At 51.9% G+C, this 18,268-nt stretch overlaps 1 protein-coding gene across 1 annotated transcript in view; it reads right to left on the bottom strand.

Moving 5' to 3' along the window:
• DUS4L (dihydrouridine synthase 4 like) overlaps window positions 1-18,268 on the bottom strand; it is a 43,394-nt gene that overhangs the window by 13,536 nt on the left and 11,590 nt on the right. Inside the window, exons 2-3 of the mRNA XM_075343477.1 lie at window positions 12,271-12,388; window positions 10,490-10,612 (exon numbers count right to left, since the gene is read on the bottom strand). Of these exons, the coding sequence (XP_075199592.1) occupies window positions 10,490-10,612; window positions 12,271-12,388 (241 nt within the window). The remainder of the gene's footprint in view (window positions 1-10,489; window positions 10,613-12,270; window positions 12,389-18,268) is intronic.

Genomic DNA, 18,268 nt, shown 5'->3' on the forward strand with positions numbered 1-18,268 from the left:
AAACTGCGCAAAGGGAACTGCTTCCATGGCTGCCACCATCTTCCCGAGGAAGTGCATGAGGCGCCGTAAGGAGTGCGACTGGCCCTGAAGAAGAGATTGCACCCCTGTCTGTAGGGACCGCTGCTTGTTCAGCGGAAGCTTCACTCTCGCTGCTCGAGTATGGAACTCCATGCCAAGATACGTTAGTGACTGTGTCGGTGACAGATTTGACTTTGGAAAGTTGATGATCCATCCGAAAGTCTGTAGAGTCTCTAGCGTAGCATGTAGACTGAGTTGGCATGCCTCTTGAGAGGGTGCCTTGACAAGTAGATCGTCTAGATAAGGGATCACCGAGTGTCCCTGAGAGTGCAAGACTGCTACCACCGCCGCCATGACCTTGGTGAAGACCCGTGGGGCTGTCGCCAGACCGAATGGCAGAGCTACGAACTGCAGATGGTCGTTTCCTATCACAAAACGTAGAAAACGTTGATGTTCTGTAGCAATTGGCACGTGGAGATAAGCATCTTTGATGTCTATTGAGGCAAGGAAGTCTCCTTGAGACATTGAGGCAATGACAGAACGGAGAGTTTCCATTCGGAACCGCCTGGCGTGCACATGTTTGTTGAGCAGTTTTAGGTCCAGAACAGGACGGAACGAGCCGTCCTTTTTTGGAACCACAAAGAGATTGGAATAAAACCCTCGCCCTTGTTCCTGAGGCGGTACAGGAACCACTACTCCTTCCGCTCTTAGGGAGCCCACCGCCTGCAGCAGGGCATCTGCTCGGTCTGGATGTGGGGAGGTTCTGAAGAACCGAGCTGGAGGACGAGAACTGAACTCGATTCTGTACCCGCGAGACAAAATGTCTGTCACCCACCGGTCTTTGACCTGAGACATCCAAATGTCGTAAAAGCGGGAGAGCCTGCCCCCGACCGGAGATGCGGAGGGAGGGGGCTGGAAGTCATGAGGTAGCCGCTTTGGAAGCGGTTCCTCCATTTGCTTTCTTGGGGCGTGCGTGAGTCCGCCAGGAATCTGAGATTCTTTGCGTCCTCTGAGTCCCTTTGGACGAGGAGAATTGTGTCTTGCCCGAACCTCGAAAGGACTGAAACTTCTGCTGCCACTTTTTCTGCTGAGGTTTGCTTGGTCTGGGCTGGGGTAAGGAAGAGTCTTTACCCTTGGACTGTTTAATGATGTCAGCTAATGGCTCGCCAAACAGTCTATCTCTAGATAATGGCAAGCTGGTTAAACATTTTTTGGAACCAGCATCTGCTTTCCAGTCCTTTAACCACAAGGCTCTGCGCAAAACTACCGAATTGGCGGACGCCATTGAGGTGCGGCTGGTAGATTCTAGGACCGCATTGATAGCGTAGGACGCAAACGCAGACATCTGCGAGGTAAGGGACGCCACTTGCGGCACCGCTGGATGCATGATAGCATCCACTTTTGCTAAACCAGCTGAAATAGCTTGGAGTGCCCATACGGCTGCGAATGCTGGAGCAAACGACGCGCCGATAGCTTCATAGACAGATTTTAACCAAAGGTCCATCTGTCTGTCATTGGCATCTTTAAGTGAAGCGCCATCCTCCACTGCAACTATGGATCTAGCTGCAAGTTTGGAAATCGGGGGGTCAACCTTTGGACACTGGGTCCAGCGCTTGACCACGTCAGGGGGGAAAGGATAACGTGTATCCCTAGAACGTTTAGAGAAACGCCTTTCTGGATGAGCGTCGTGCTTCTGGATTGATTCTCTGAAGTCAGAGTGGTCCAACAAAGCACTCAATTTACGCTTGGGATAGAGGAAACGAAACTTCTCCTGCTCTGCCGCTGCCTCTTCTGCTGAAGGGGCTGGGGGAGAAATATCTAACAGTCTATTGATGGCTGAGATAAGATCGTTTACCATGGCGTCCCCATCCGGGGCATCGAGATTGAGAGGGGTTCCAGGATTAGACTCCTGATCACTCTCTTCAGACGCATCACAGGGAGACTGATTGCGCTGAGACCCTGAGCAGTGTGATGACGTTGAGGGTCTTTCCCAGCGAGCTCGCTTAGGGTGGCTGGGGCTATCATCTGAGTCATAATACTCAGCCTGTGAAGCCGGGGACCCCCTTGCAGTCTGAATTAGTTCCAACTGAGGGGGATTAGAGGACAGAGACCTCGCCGTGTCCATAGACTGAGCCCCAGGCATGGATTGCAAAGTTTCAAGGATTTTTGTCATAGTCACAGACATTCTATCAGCAAAAACTGCAAAGTCCGTCCCTGACACCGGGGCAGGACTTACAAGCGTCTCAGCCTGGGTCACTACCTCTCCGGACTCCGGCTGGCGAAGCAGCACCGGATCTGAGCATTGCACACAATGGGGGTCATTGGAGCCTGCTGGTAGAGCAGCCCCACATGCAGCACACGCAGTGTACACAGCCCTAGCCTTGGCGGCCTTGCGTTTTGTGGATGACATGTTGCTGCGTCCTCAGAGCGATCTGGGGTATCCAGCCAGGAAGCGACCTCACAGTGCAAGAAATAAATAAATATATATATCTGGTGACACAGTACACCAATACACACTGAGGCACTAGAGGGGCCAGCTGAAATGCCGCTTACCGCCCGCTTAAGAGCGGGTGTGTGGTCGCCAAAAGCCCCCTAGTCCAGGTCTCCCAGAGCCTTGCGTCCTTCCTCCAGCCAGACTGCATGTAATGGCTGCCGGCGTCCTGGGAGAGGAGGGGGGGCGGGCCCTGGGCGTTCCTGGCTAAGAGCGGGAAGCCTGCTTCCCTCTGTGCCTAGTGAGAGGGCTGGAGCATGTAAATCAGGCTCCAGCCTCCGTCGCTGCTGCGAAACAGCGTCCCTCCTCTACCCTGATTGACAGGGTGGGGGCGGGAACGAAGCGGAGCTAGGCCGCAAAAAGCCGGGGACTAAATTTATAAACGCCGCCGCCGTAAAAGCGCGGTCGGCGTGTCCCCGGCGCACTACAAGTCACAGCAGCGCCGCCGGTCCAGTGGGGGTCGGCGCTGCGTTCACACAACACAAAAGTCCCCCAGTAAACTGCAGGAACACCAACTCAAGCGTTACGGTCCCCGGCGCACTACAACGCCCAGCCAGCCCGGAGTGTGTCTGTGCCTGCCGGGGACACAGAGTACCTGTATGATGCAGGGCCATGTCCCTGATTGTACTCCTGCTCCGTATCCATCAGGTGCTATGGATCTGTGGATGGAGCCCGGCGTCAGAGCTTTGAGGCCGGCAGGATCCCACTTCCACAGAGCCCTATCAGGGGATGTGGAAGGAAAACAGCATGTGGGGCTCCAGCCTCTGTACCAGCAATAGGTACCTCAACCTTACAACACCATCCACGGGTGAGAAGGGAGCATGCTGGGGGCCCTATATGGGCCCTCTTTTCTTCCATCCGACATAGTCAGCAGCTGCTGCTGACTAAAATCTGTGGAGCTATGCATGGATGTCTGACCTCCTTCGCACAAAGCTTGAAAACTGGAGAACCCGTGATACCACGGGGGGGGTATAGCCAGAAGGGGAGGGGCCTTACACTTTTTGGTGTAGTTGCTTTGTGTGGCCTCCGGAGGCAGTAGCTATACCCCAATCGTCTGGGTCTCCCAATAGAGCGCTGAAGAAAAGGTGACTCCGAAGAGAGCGCCACCAAATCAGAGACTCTCCTGAGGGAAGTTATGGCCACTAGAAAGACTACTTTCTGTGAAAGACGAAACAAAGAAACCTCCCTAAGAGGCTCAAAGGGGGGTTTCTGCAAAACCGTGAGAACCAAATTGAGGTCCCAGGGATCCAAGGGCCGCCGGTAAGGCGGAATGATGTGAGAGGCGCCTTGCATGAAGGTGCGGATCTGAGCCAGCCGGGCGATACGCCGCTGGAACAGTACTGACAGAGCCGAGACCTGTCCCTTGAGAGAGTTGAGGGACAGTCCCAGCTGCAGACCGGACTGTAGAAAGGACAGAAGGGTCGGCAAGGAAAAAGGCCAAGGAGGATGGCCGGAAGAGCGGCACCAGGACAGGAAAATTTTCCAAGTCCTGTGATAGATCTTGGCAGAGGAAGACTTACGGGCCCGAGTCATAGTGGAGATGACTTCAGGGGGGATACCAGAAGCCGTCAAGATCCATGACTCAAGAGCCACGCCGTCAATCTGAGAGCCGCAGAATTCTGGCGGAAAAACGGACCTTGTGAGAGAAGGTCTGGACGGTCCGGAAGATGCCACGGCACCTCTACGGACAGATGGAGCAGGTCTGGATACCAAGCTCGCCTGGGCCAGTCCGGAGCAATGAGGATGACTCGACGGCCCTCCATTCTGATCTTGCGCAGAACTCTGGGCAAGAGAGCTAGAGGGGGAAACACGTAGGACAGACGAAACTGGGACCAGTCTTGAACCAGAGCGTCCGCGGCGAATGCCTGAGGATCGTGGGAGCGAGCCACGTAAACCGGAACCTTGTTGTTGTGACGGGATGCCATTAGGTCCACGTCCGGAGTGCCCCACGTGCGGCAGATTGACTGAAACACTGCCGGATGCAGGGACCACTCGCCACTGTCCACGGTTTGACGGCTGAGATAATCTGCCTCCCAGTTTTCCACGCCTGGGATGTGGACTGCGGATATGGTGGACTTGGAGTCCTCCGCCCATTGAAGGATGCGTTGTACCTCCAACATTGCCAGGCGGCTGCGTGTCCCGCCTTGGTGATTGATGTAGGCAGCCGCTGTCGCGTTGTCTGACTGGACTCGGATGTGCTTGCCCGCCAATAGGTGGTGAAAAGCTAGGAGAGCCAGAAGCACGGCTCTGGTTTCCAGCACATTGATCGAGAGGACTGACTCGGACGGAGTCCAAGTGCCCTGTGCTCGGTGGTGGAGATATACCGCCCCCCAGCCGGATAGACTGGCATCCGTGGTGAGGATCACCCAGGACGGGGCCAGGAAGGAGCGTCCCTGAGACAGAGAGAGGGGCCGAAGCCACCACTGAAGAGAGCTCCTGGTCTGTGACGACAGAGCCACTAACCTGTGCAAGGAGGAAGGCCGCTTGTCCCAACAGCGGAGAATGTCCAGCTGCAGAGGACGCAGATGGAACTAGGCAAAGGGAACAGCCTCCATTGACGCCACCATCTGACCCAGCACCTGCATCAGGTGCCTGATGGAATAACGGCGGGGCCTCAGCAGAAAGCGCACCGCCAATTGAAGGGACTGCTGTTTGATTAAGGGCAACTTCACAAGTGCCGGCAGAGTCTCGAACTGCATCCCGAGGTACGTGAGCCTCTGGGTCGGAGTCAGAGTTGATTTGGGTAGATTGACAAGCCACCCGAATTGGGCTAGAGTGGCGAGAGTGAGCGAGACACTCCGCTGACAGTCTGCGCTGGAGGAAGCCTTGACTAGAAGGTCGTCCAGGTAAGGAATCACTGCCAACCCCTGAAGGTGCAGAACCGCAACCACTGCTGCCATGACCTTGGTGAATACCCGAGGGGCCGTGGCTAACCCGAAGGGAAGAGCCACGAATTGGAAATGTTCCTCTCCGATTGCAAAACGTAGCCAACGCTGGTGTGAAACTGCAATTGGCACATGCAGATAGGCATCTCTGATGTCGATGGATGCCAGGAAATCCCCTTGGGTCATTGAGGCAATGACTGACCGCAGAGACTCCATGCGAAAATGCCGCACCTGAACATGCTTGTTGAGAAGCTTGAGATCCAGGATGGGCCGGAAGGAACCGTCCTTTTTGGGGACTAGGAAGAGATTTGAGTAGAAACCTCTGAACCGTTCCCGGGCGGGAACCGGTACAATTACTCCGTTGGCCTGCAAGGATGCCACGGCCTGAGAGAAGGCGGCGGCCTTGGAGCAGGGGGGAGTTGACAGAAAAAATCTGTCTGGCGGGCTGGAAGAGAATTCTATCCTGTAGCCGTGGGAGATGATATCCCGCACCCACTGATCGGAGACGTGTTGAAACCACGCGTCGCCAAAGTGGGAGAGCCTGCCACCGACTAAGGACGTTGCTGGCGCGGACAGATAGTCAAGAGGAGGCTGCCTTAGTAGCAGCAGCTCCTGCGGTCTTCTGTGGACGCGCTTTTGTGCGCCAGTTGGATTTTTGGTCCTTGGCTGAGTTAGTGGACGAGGCCGAGGGCTTAGAGGACGACCAGTTGGAGGAACGAAAGGAGCGAAACCTCGACTGATTCCTACCCTGGGCAGGTTTCCTGGCTTTGGTCTGTGGCATGGAAGTACTCTTCCCGCCAGTAGCTTCCTTAATAATTTCATCCAGCTGTTCTCCGAACAGCCGGGACCCAGTAAAAGGGAGCCCAGCAAGGTACTTCTTAGAAGAAGCATCTGCCTTCCACTCTCGAAGCCACAAGATCCTGCGGATAGCGAGGGAATTAGCCGAAGCCACCGCAGTGCGGTGAGAAGCTTCCAGCATGGCAGACATGGCATAGGATGAAAAAGTTGAAGCTTGGGAAGTTAAGGTAACCATTTCGGGCACAGATTCCCTGGCGAGGGAATGCATCTCCTCTAGAGAAGCAGAGATGGCTTTGAGAGCCCACACTGCTGCAAAAGTCGGGGAGAACGAGGCCCCTGCCGCCTCAAATACAGATTTGTCCAGAAGGTCAACTTGGCGGTCAGTGGAATCCTTAAGAGAGGTGCCATCAGCCACTGACACAACGGTCCGGGCTGATAGCCTAGACACCGGAGGGTCTACCTTTGGTGAATGAGCCCACTCCTTGACCACCTCAGGTGGAAAGGGAAAACGGTCATCAGAACCACGCTTTGGGAAGCGTTTGTCAGGACAGGCCCTAGGCTTGGTCACAGCGGCCTGAAAACTGGAGTGGTTAAAGAACACACTCTTTGTTCTCTTAGGCGAGGTAAACTGGTGCTTTTCTGCCAGAGAGGGTTGTTCCTCTGATACTGGCGAATTGAGATCCAGTACAGAATTAATGGACGCAATCAAATCACGAACATCTGAGTCACTTTCGGACAGATCAATGGGGCACATGGAGTTAGCCTCCGAGCCCCCTGTAAAGGCATCCTCCTCGTCCTGCGAGTCAGCTTCTGACACAGAGCCGCGGGACGAGGAAGGAGAGTGAGCCCTGCGTCTCCTCTTAGGAGGACGGGGTCTGGGACCAGATGATGAATCCTCTGTGAGCTCCGTTCCTGAGAGAGCCCTAGCAGCAGAGGCACCCTGTGAAGGGGGCTGATGCATGTTCAGCAAAGTCCTGGAAAGCTGTCCCATGGAGTCGGCAAAAGATTGGGAGATAGACCTAGATAAGGATTGTACCCAAGCCGGGGGTTCAGCCACAGGAGCCGGAGCAGCCGGAGAGACCACTGGGGGTGCGATTCCAGGCTGAGGCATCGTCAGGTTAGAGCAGGCATCACAATGTGGATAGGTGCTCGGTTCAGACAGTAGGAGCTTACATGCAGTGCATACTGAATACAGCTTTGGAGCCTTGCTCCTCGTGTGAGACATGCTGCTGGAGTGGGGGCTCTGCCAGAATGACCCCCAGAGAGTATATACAAAGGTCCACAACCAGAGGTTGTGGCTTACCAGACCGCTGGAGCGGTTTGTGTGCCCTCCAGATCCCGAAGCCCGGACCCCCAAGCACCTCAGCAGGGATGCTGCAGACCAGTGCTGATCGCAGGGAAAAACGCTGAGAAAATGGCCGCCGGAGCGAAGAGAGGGGGCGGGGCTTACTCTGGGAGCGGGATCTGGAGGACCATAGAGACTTACAGGGGAGGAGACATGTACTCAGTGAGGAGTGTCTCTCCCCTATGCAGAACGGCCGCTGGGCGGAGCCGCGCTGTCCCTCTGCATGAATGACATGCGAGGGCAGTGAAACCAAAAGTAGGCCTCCGGCGAAGCCGGGGCCTAAATTTCAGCGGTGCGGCCGGCGCGCAGGCACCCTCGCCGCGGTTCTCAGGCGACAGCCAGAGAACTCGCCGGAAATGTCATAAAACTCACTCAGCACACTCTCCCACAACAATAAAGTACAGGGACCCCCAAATATAAACGTCTCAGGTACTTAGCTTGCTGAGACGCAGAGTTCCAAGTCCCTGGGGATGAGTGCTCCGGTCCAGCAGGATCCTGAAAGGCTGCGGATGGAGACCGGTCTCCTGCTAAGCATGGAGAACCGTGCTGGCTCCCACTTCAAGCCAGAGCCCAGGAGGGATGGTGAAGGAGCACGGCATGTAAGGCTCCAGCCTTGGAATCAACAGCACCGCCGACACAGTGGGGTGAGAAGGGACATGCCGGGGGTCCAGGCTTGGACCCGCTTTTCTTCAAACTCTTTCCAAAAATGAAAAATCAGATGAGAATGCATGTGTGGATGTATGCCTCCTGAACACAAAGCGATAAACTGGCTAGATCTGGTTCTCCAGGGGGTGTATAGGCTCAGAGGGAGGAGCTACACTTTTGAGTGTAGTACTTTGTGTGTTCTCCGGAGGCAGAAGCTATACACCCGTTGTCTGGGTCTCCCATAGGAACGATAAAGAAAACAAACGCTGGAGTAATGTATTAAGATACTTAAAGCTTAGCACGTGCATTTCACACAGTTAATACTTCTTTCCATAGCAGCAGGATTTATATTTGTCTACTAGCAATGCTCAAGCCAACTACTTCTCAACACCTTTCCGTATATATATACTAGCTGTAGTACCCAGGCGTTGCCCGGGATAGTAACTTTCTGTTTCTTTGCCAGTCTCTGTCTGTCTGTCTCTTTCCCTGTCTGTCTGTGTCTATGTCTCCGTGTCTGTCTGTCTCTGTATCAGTCTCTCTCTCTGTGTCTGTCTGTCTCTCTGTCTCATTCCCCGTCTGTCTGTGCCTGTCTCTTTCCCTGTGTGTCTGTGCCTGTCTCTTTCTGTGCCTGTCTCTTTGTCTGTCTCTATCCTTCTCGACCGATATCATATCACTTAAAACATAAGCTTGTTATACTATGAATGTTCTTTGTTCCAATAACAACCATTCACAGCTGTACTATTAATAACCTTTAGCTCGCAGCTCCATTCACTTTAATGGAGGCAGGATTTTTGGAGAGTAACTGTCAAGCGCGGAGTTAAATTTTCCGGTCAAAACATAGTCTATGACGTTCCCTTAGTAACATGGGGCATCTGTGCAAAATTTCGTGATTGTAAATGCGACGGTGCGGATTCCTTTAGCGGACACACACACACACACACATATATATGTATGTATATATATCTACACACATACATCTAATATATAAAGCTGAATGTGTGTGTGTGTGTATGTATGTATGTATGTGTGTGTATGTCCGGGATTGGCATCTGCACCGTCGCAGGTACAGCCACAAAATTTTGCACACTCACACTGCTGGACCCCGAGAGCGTCATAGGCTATGTTTTGAGGGGAAATTTTAACCCCACGCTTTACAGTTATTTACCAAAAAAACCCTGCCTCCATTAAAGCGAATGGAGCTGGGAGCCACAGTGCAGCCAGAACTTCAGAAGAATGCGCAGCCACGCCCTTATATGGAATGTTGGCGTGTCACAATGCAGCCAGGGAAAGTGACAGACACAGACAGGGAAAGAGGCAGACACAGACAGGGTAAGAGACAGACACAAAGAGACAGACACAGAAAAAGAGATAGAGACAGACACAGGGAAACAGACAGACAGGGAAAGAGAGGGGAAGAGACAGACAGGGTAAGAGACAGACACAGGGAAAGAGACAGACAGGGAGAGAGAGGGAAAGAGAGGGACAGGGAAAGAGAGGGACAGGGAAAGAGAGGGACAGGGAAAGAGAGGGACAGGGAAAGAGAGGGACAGGGAAAGAGAGGGACAGGGAAAGAGAGGGACAGGGAAAGAGAGGGACAGGGAAAGAGAGGGACAGGGAAAGAGAGGGACAGGGAAAGAGAGGGACAGGGAAAGAGAGGGACAGGGAAAGAGAGGGACAGGGAAAGAGAGGGACAGGGAAAGAGAGGGACAGGGAAAGAGAGGGACAGGGAAAGAGAGGGACAGGGAAAGAGAGGGACAGGGAAAGAGAGGGACAGGGAAAGAGAGGGACAGGGAAAGAGAGGGACAGACAGGGAAAGTGACATAGATAGATAGACAGGGAAAGAGATTGAGACAGATGGGGAGAGAGACAGAGACAGTCAGAGACAGACAGGAAATGAGACAGACAGACAGGGAGATAGAGAGGGAGACAGAGAGATATATACAGAGGGGGAGACAGACAGAGAATGGGAGAGAAACAGAGAGACAGTTACTATCCCGGGCGTTAATACATTCTATTTATACATTCTATCCCAGGAATGCTCATACATTCTATTTTGTTAACAACAGTTATTAACCCGGGAGAAGCCGGGTAGTACAGCTAGTATATATATAAAATGACTGGATCAGCACCAGATTTGGAACCGAAATCTCTTTGTGACACCACTATGTTACATTTTTGTGACTAATTGCTCATATAGGTTGGCTTCATATCAATAGTAAATTACGTTTTTATCCGCACACAGTTTAACAGAACAGACCAGCGTGAATCCAGGTAATTCTACTAATAAATTATATGTATGAAACCAACCTTATTTTAATCGAGACAGAAAACCCTTCATTCCTAACTTGGCTGCGCACTTGTTTCACCATATCACTGACGAGCTGAGGCTGGTTTATTAGGCATGCTCCGTAACCTTCAGCCATTGCCCACCTATAATAGATAAATGAGATGTTACTCCTACAGGGGAAGAGTCCAAGCTTCACTTCTAGATGTTCTTGCAATAACATCATTTTTCATAAACCCTCATTTTATCCTACTCTCCCAGACTGTCCATGTAATGTCACACAAGCTCAGTGAGTCGGTGCTACCAGCTGGCTCCTCTCAGCTGACGGCAGAGCGAGTATAGGAATAGCAAATTACCATTTTTCTTCCTTGTAGCAAAGTATGGCAGCAACTATTCTACCCGACTCTTTTCACTATGTTATACCAGAACATCACTGGCATTTTCAGTAGCCAGATCCTGGGGATGCTGCCAATTTTCAGTAAACTACATTTGCAAAGGGCTTGTTCTTACTTAAAGGGGTTCTCCATCATTGAGGGGCAATTTTTTTTTCTTACTTAAATGAATGCAATTTGTGCTAAAAATAATTTTTGCAACTGAGTTTCATTGAAAATTTTACACCGTTTGCCTCCTATAACCATTGTACTACACTGTCAGCAGAAAACGGTAAATATCTTGTTCATCTGTCTATTGGACAGGTGTGGTCACATGCTCCTCCACCAGCAGACATTTTTTGGAATGTAGATCTGTGCAGCTGCAGTAACAAGGGCAGAAGAAGAACCTGTCATAGCGATAAAATAGTAAGTGCCACAAAATTATGTTCCCGATATATCTGTGACAATATAGGTATTGTATCACCAGGTTAACTCATTCTGCAGCCAGCAATAGACAGTGTAATACAGCGGCTATAGGAGGCAAATAGTGCAAAATTTTTAATTAAACCCAATTGCACAAATGATTTTTAGCCCCAAATGCATGCATTTAAGAGAGAAAAAAAAATTATCCACAAAAGGTAGATAACCCTAAACTTTTCTAAGCACACAATGTCTTTGTCAACCATTTTTATGTCTGGAACCCGCCTGAAAAAGGAGCTGAAAAATACCAAATAAAATTAACATAAGCAAAATAATGTCAAAATTACTTTTAACTGTTTCACACTTCAAAAGCAGTGAAGTGACTGAAAGTAGTGACCAGTTCCGCTTGGAAGCCACAAGATGTATGGAATTTAAAACACCAGCAGCAAAGCCACCACAAAAGATGTCCTCCCGACCTGATTTTTGTAACTAGCAATGGCAAGGCAGACAGCTGCAAGCTGATATTATCAAGCTGGGAAGGTCCATGGTTATTGGGCCCTTCCCAGCCTAAAAATACCAGCCTGCAGCTGCCCCAGAAGTGGCGAATCACAAGATGCTCCAATTCTGGAACTTCGACTTGGCTCTTCCAGATTGCTCTAGTGCGTTGTGGCCCTTACCAACTGCAGCTCTTCTCGATTGCCCGGGCAATCAGGGCAAGGGTTTTTGGGGTTGATGCCAGCTGACATCAAGCCCTGGTGTTAGTAATGGAGAGGTGTCTTTCGGACACCCCAATTACTAACCCAGTTTTCGGCAGGTTTTGTGACAAATCTGTAAAAAACACAATGTGTACAAATGGCCTTAGATTACAGCTGTTCCGTCCTGGAACCCAGCACCAGAATATCCCATTTTCTGGCTAATTTAATTAAGGTACTAATATTAGAAGTATTGTGTACTAATAGCGGACAAATAGTAATGATACAGTAGGATGACTACAGTTTACAGTTTAGATTTACCTCTGAGGACATCCACAATTGAGATCGATCCCTCCAGCAAAAGGGCAGACAAGAAGAGCAGCATCTGCTAAAACCTGGGCATCTTTAGCAGCGAACTGAACAACAAGCGGCTGATCTCCTAAAGTAACACATTAAATAAGAATATTAGGAAGATTAAAGTGCTAAATATCCAGATAAGATAAAAGAAATAACAATAACTAAGGAAAAAAGGGAAACTGTAAACATATGGAAACATGGGACAAGAGATCTTCTAACCTATTATCAATAGTCTCTGTTCCTAAATTACTATCAAGGAAATATCTCAATTAGGCTACTCCAGACAATGACCCTGATCTAATGTCAGCAGGAACCGGGCAAGGAATATCCTCACATCAGCTGGAAAAAGTAATCGGCTCTACCACCGATGGTATGTTTTTCTGGAAAGAACGGAATTTTGTTTACTTACCGTAAATTCCTTTTCTTCTAGCTCTAATTGGGAGACCCAGACAATTGGGTGTATAGGCTATGCCTCCGGAGGCAGCACAAAGTATTACACTCAAAAGTGTTAAGCCCCTCCCCTTCTGCCTATACACCCCCCGTGCTCCCACGGGCTCCTCAGTTTTGGTGCAAAAGCAAGAAGGAGGAAATATAATTACAAACTGGTTTAAAGTAACTTCAATCCGAAGGAACATCGGAGAACTGAAACCATTCAACATGAACAACATGTGTACACAAAAAAACAGGGGCGGGTGCTGGGTCTCCCAATTAGAGCTAGAAGAAAAGGAATTTACGGTAAGTAAACAAAATTCCGTTCTTCTTTTTCGCTCTATTGGGAGACCCAGACAATTGGGACGTCCAAAAGCAGTCCCTGGGTGGGTAAAATAATACCTCGTAAGAGAGCCGTAAAACGGCCCTTTCCTACAGGTGGGCAACCGCCGCCTGAAGGACTCGTCTACCTAGGCTGGCATCCGCCGCAGCATAGGTATGCACCTGATAGTGTTTCGTGAAAGTGTGCAGGCTCGACCAGGTAGCCGCCTGACACACCTGCTGAGCCGTAGCCTGGTGCCTCAAAGCCCAGGACGCGCCCACGGCTCTGGTAGAATGGGCCTTCAGCCCTGAGGGAACCGGAAGCCCAGCCGAACGGTAAGCTTCGATAATTGGCTCCTTGATCCACCGAGCCAGGGTTGATTTGGAAGCCTGTGACCCTTTACGCTGGCCAGCGACAAGGACAAAGAGTGCATCCGAGCGGCGCAGGGGCGCCGTACGAGAAATGTAGAATCTGAGTGCTCTCACCAGATCTAACAAGTGCAAATCCTTTTCACATTGGTGAACTGGATGAGGATAAAAAGAAGGTAAGGAGATATCCTGATTGAGATGAAAGGGGGATACAACCTTAGGGAGAAATTCCGGAACCGGACGTAGAACCACCTTGTCCTGGTGAAACACCAGAAAAGGGGCTTTGAATGACAACGCTGCTAGCTCAGACACTCTCCGAAGAGAGGTGACTGCTACTAGGAAGACCACCTTCTGCGAAAGGCGTGAGAGAGAGATATCTTTCATTGGCTCGAATGGTGGTTTCTGAAGAACCATCAGCACCCTGTTCAGATCCCAGGGTTCTAACGGCCGCTTGTAAGGTGGAACAATGTGACAAACTCCCTGCAGGAACGTGCGTACCTGTGGAAGTCTAGCTAGGCGCTTCTGGAAAAACACCGAGAGCGCAGAAACTTGTCCCTTAAGGGAACCAAGCGACAAACCCTTTTCCAGTCCAGATTGAAGGAAGGACAGAAAAGTAGGTAATGCAAATGGCCAGGGAGAAAAACCCTGAGCAGAGCACCATGACAGAAAAATTTTCCACGTCCTGTGATAGATCTTGGCGGACGTTGGTTTCCTAGCCTGTCTCATAGTGGCAATGACATCCTGAGATAATCCTGAAGACGCTAGGATCCAGGACTCAATGGCCACGCAGTCAGGTTGAGGGCCGCAGAATTCAGATGGAAAAACGGCCCTTGAGACAGCAAGTCTGTTCGGTCTGGTAGTGCCCACGGTTGGCCGACCGTGAGATGCCACAGATCCGGGTACCACGACCTCCTCGGCCAGTCTGGAGCGACGAGGATGGCGCGGCGGCAGTCGGCCCTGATCTTGCGTAACACTCTGGGCAACAGTGCCAGCGGAGGAAACACATACGGGAGCTGAAACTGCGACCAATCCTGAACTAAGGCGTCTGCCGCCAGAGCTCTGGGGTCTTGAGACCGTGCCATGAACATTGGTACCTTGTTGTTGTGCCGGGACGCCATGAGGTCGACGTCCGGCACCCCCCAGCGGCAACAGATCTCCTGAAACACGTCCGGGTGAAGGGACCATTCCCCTGCGTCCATGCCCTGGCGACTGAGATAATCTGCTTCCCAGTTTTCCACGCCTGGGATGTGAACTGCGGATATGGTGGAGGACGTGGCTTCCACCCACATCAAGATCCGCCGGACTTCCTGGAAGGCTTGACGACTGCGTGTGCCGCCTTGGTGATTGATGTATGCCACCGCTGTGGAATTGTCCGACTGAATTCGGATCTGCTTGCCTGCCAGCCACTGCTGGAACGCTTTCAGGGCAAGATACACTGCCCGAATTTCCAGAACATTGATCTGAAGCGAGGACTCTTGCCGGGTCCACGTACCCTGAGTCCTGTGGTGGAGAAAAACCGCTCCCCATCCTGACAGACTCGCGTCTGTCGTAACTACTTCCCAGGATGGGGGAAGGAAGGATTTCCCCTTCGATAATGAAGTGGGAAGAAGCCACCACCGAAGGGAGGCTTTGGTCGCCTGAGAGAGGGAGACGTTCCTGTCGAGGGACGTCGGCTTCCTGTCCCATTTGCGTAGGATGTCCCATTGAAGGGGACGCAGGTGAAACTGCGCGAAAGGAACTGCCTCCATTGCTGCCACCATCTTCCCCAAGAAGTGCATGAGGCGCCTCAAGGGGTGTGACTGGCCTTGAATGAGAGACTGTACCCCTTTCTGTAGTGACTGCTGTTTGATCAGCGGAAGCTTCACTATCGCTGAGAGGGTATGAAACTCCATGCCAAGGTACGTCAGCGATTGGGCCGGTGTCAGATTTGACTTTGGAAAATTGATGATCCACCCGAAACTCTGGAGAGTCTCCAGGGTAACGTCGAGGCTGTGTTGGCATGCCTCTTGAGAGGGTGCCTTGATCAACAGATCGTCCAAGTACGGGATCACAGAATGACCCTGAGAATGGAGGACCGCTACTACAGTAGCCATAACCTTGGTGAAAACCCGTGGGGCTGTTGCCAGGCCGAATGGTAGTGCCACGAACTGCAGGTGTTCGTTTTCCATGGCGAAGCGCAAGAAGCGTTGGTGCTCTGGGGCAATCGGAACGTGGAGATAAGCATCCTTGATATCGATCGATGCAAGGAAATCTCCCTGGGACATTGAGGCGATGACGGAACGGAGGGATTCCATCCGGAACCGCCTGGTCTTTACGTGTTTGTTGAGAAGTTTCAGGTCCAGGACAGGACGGAAGGACCCGTCCTTCTTTGGGACCACAAACAAGTTGGAGTAAAAACCGTGGCCCTGTTGCTGAAGAGGAACAGGGACCACCACTCCTTCTGCCTTCAGGGTGCCCAGCGCCTGCCGAAGAGCCTCGGCTCGCTCGGGAAGCGGAGAGGACCGGAAGAATCGAGTCGGGGGACGAGAGATGAACTCTATCTTGTAACCGTGAGAGAGAATGTCTCTCACCCAGCGGTCTTTTATTTGTGGCAGCCAGGTGTCGCAAAAGCGGGAGAGTCTGCCACCGACCGAGGATGCTACTAGAGGAGGTAGAAAGTCATGAGGCAGCCGCTTTGTTAGCGGTGCTCCCAATGGCCTTTTTAGGACGTGACTTAGACCGCCATGCATCAGAGTTCCTTTGTTCTTTCTGAGACCTTTTGGACGAGGAGAATTGGGACCTGCCGCGCCCCGAAAGGACCGAAACCTCGACTGCCCTCTCCTCTGTTGGGAGAGGTTCTGCTTGGGCTGGGGTAAGGATGTATCCTTTCCCTTGGATTGTTTGATGATTTCATCCAGGCGCTCGCCAAAGAGCCTGTCGCCAGAAATTGGCAAACCGGTTAAACGCTTTTTGGAAGCGGAATCTGCCTTCCACTCCCGTAGCCACAAGGCCCTGCGGACTACTACCGAATTGGCGGTCGCAACTGCTGTACGGCTCACCGAGTCCAGGACAGCATTCATAGCGTAAGACGCAATTGCCGAGGTCTGGGAGGTAATGGAAGCCACTTGTGGCGCGGCCGCTTCAATTTTCGCTTGGCCTGCTGATATAGCTTGTAGCGCCCATACGGCCGCGAAAGCTGGGGCAAAAGAAGCTCCGATAGCTTCATAGATGGATTTCATCCAGAGCTCCATCTGCCTGTCAGTGGCATCTTTAAGCGAGGCCCCATCTTCCACTGCAAGTATGGATCTAGCCGCCAGTCTGGAGATTGGAGGATCCACTTTGGGACATTGAATCCAACCTTTAACCACTTCCGGGGGAAAAGGATAACGTGTATCCTTAAGGCGCTTAGAGAAACGCTTATCCGGACAAGCATGGTGATTCTGGATTGCCTCTCTGAAATCAGAGTGGTCTAGAAACATACTCTGTGTACGCTTGGGGAACCTGAAGCGAAATTTCTCCTGCTGAGAATCTGACTCCTCCGCCGGAGGGGCTGAGGGAAGAATATCCAGCAACTGATGAATGGATGCAATAAGATCATTCACTATGGCGTCCCCGTCTGGAGAATTAAGATTGAGAGCGCTCCCAGGATCAGAATCCTGATCAGCTGTCTCCGCATCATCAACCAGAGAATCCCCCCGCTGAGACCCTAAACAATATGATGTCGAGGGAAATTCTAAGCGGGCCCGCTTAGACGATCTGGGGCTAGGTTCTAAGTCCGAACCCTCCGTCTGGGATGTATGAGATACCCCGTGAGGACATTGTTGGTCCAACTGAGGGGGGTCAGGGAACAATGATTCAACAGAGTCCCTTTGCTGAGATACCGGTCTGGACTGCAAGGCTTCTAGTATCTTAGCCATAGTCTCAGAGAGTTGATCCTTAAAGGCTGCAAACTCAGTCCCCGTCACCTGGACATTGTCAACAGGTGGCTCCCCCTGGCCCCTCTTAGCAGAGGATCCGGCTGAGGAAGTGTCACAGGGGTCGAACACTGTACACAATGAGGGTCAGTGGAACCTGCCGGTAGCTGGGTCTTACATGCGGCGCAGGCAACATAATAAGCCTGTGTTTTGGCACCCCTGCCTTTTGTGGGCGCCATGCTATAGTTTTCCCTGAGTAACACAATAGGGTATATAGCCAGAAAGAACTGTGCTCATACAGTGTAAATTATATACAGTACACAAATAATGTACCAATACAATACAGCACCATGGGGCTAGCACCACATGTGCTGCTTACCAGCCGCCTAAGCGGTTGTGAGGCCACCAGAGACCGTGTCTGGGTCTCCCATGAATATGTCCCTCTCTGCAGCGTCGGTGGAGCTGACAGGAATGGCTGCGGCGTCCTGACGAGCTGAGGAAGCTGTGGGCGTGGCCTGGAAAGAGCGCGAAACGGGCGCTCACACTGTGCATAGTGAGGGGAGTGAAGCATGTAAATCATACTCCAGCCCTCATTGCTGCTCGCTCCGTGCAGCGTCCCGCCCTTCCCCTGCCTGTCAGGGCTGAGGGCGGGAGAGAAAAAGAGAAACTAGGCCGCAATGAAGCCGGGGACTGTAGTAATAAACGCGGCCGCCGTAAAAGCGCGGTCGCGTGAAAGTCCCCGGCGAACTACAAGTCCCAGCCGCGCCGCAGTGTCCCGTGGCAACGGCGGTCAGTGCGGTAGCCCTTACATATAAACACACTCAGCGACGCTGAGTGTGTAATGGCACATATAGACCCGGTCAGCACCGCGGTCCCCGGTGCACTAGCACACCCAGCAAAGCTGAGGTGATGCCGTGCGCGGTCCCCATAGGGATACAGAGTACCTTTAA

Source organism: Anomaloglossus baeobatrachus, chromosome 4 (genome assembly GCF_048569485.1).
Source record: "Anomaloglossus baeobatrachus isolate aAnoBae1 chromosome 4, aAnoBae1.hap1, whole genome shotgun sequence".
In the NCBI taxonomy this organism is placed as follows: domain Eukaryota; kingdom Metazoa; phylum Chordata; class Amphibia; order Anura; family Aromobatidae; genus Anomaloglossus; species Anomaloglossus baeobatrachus.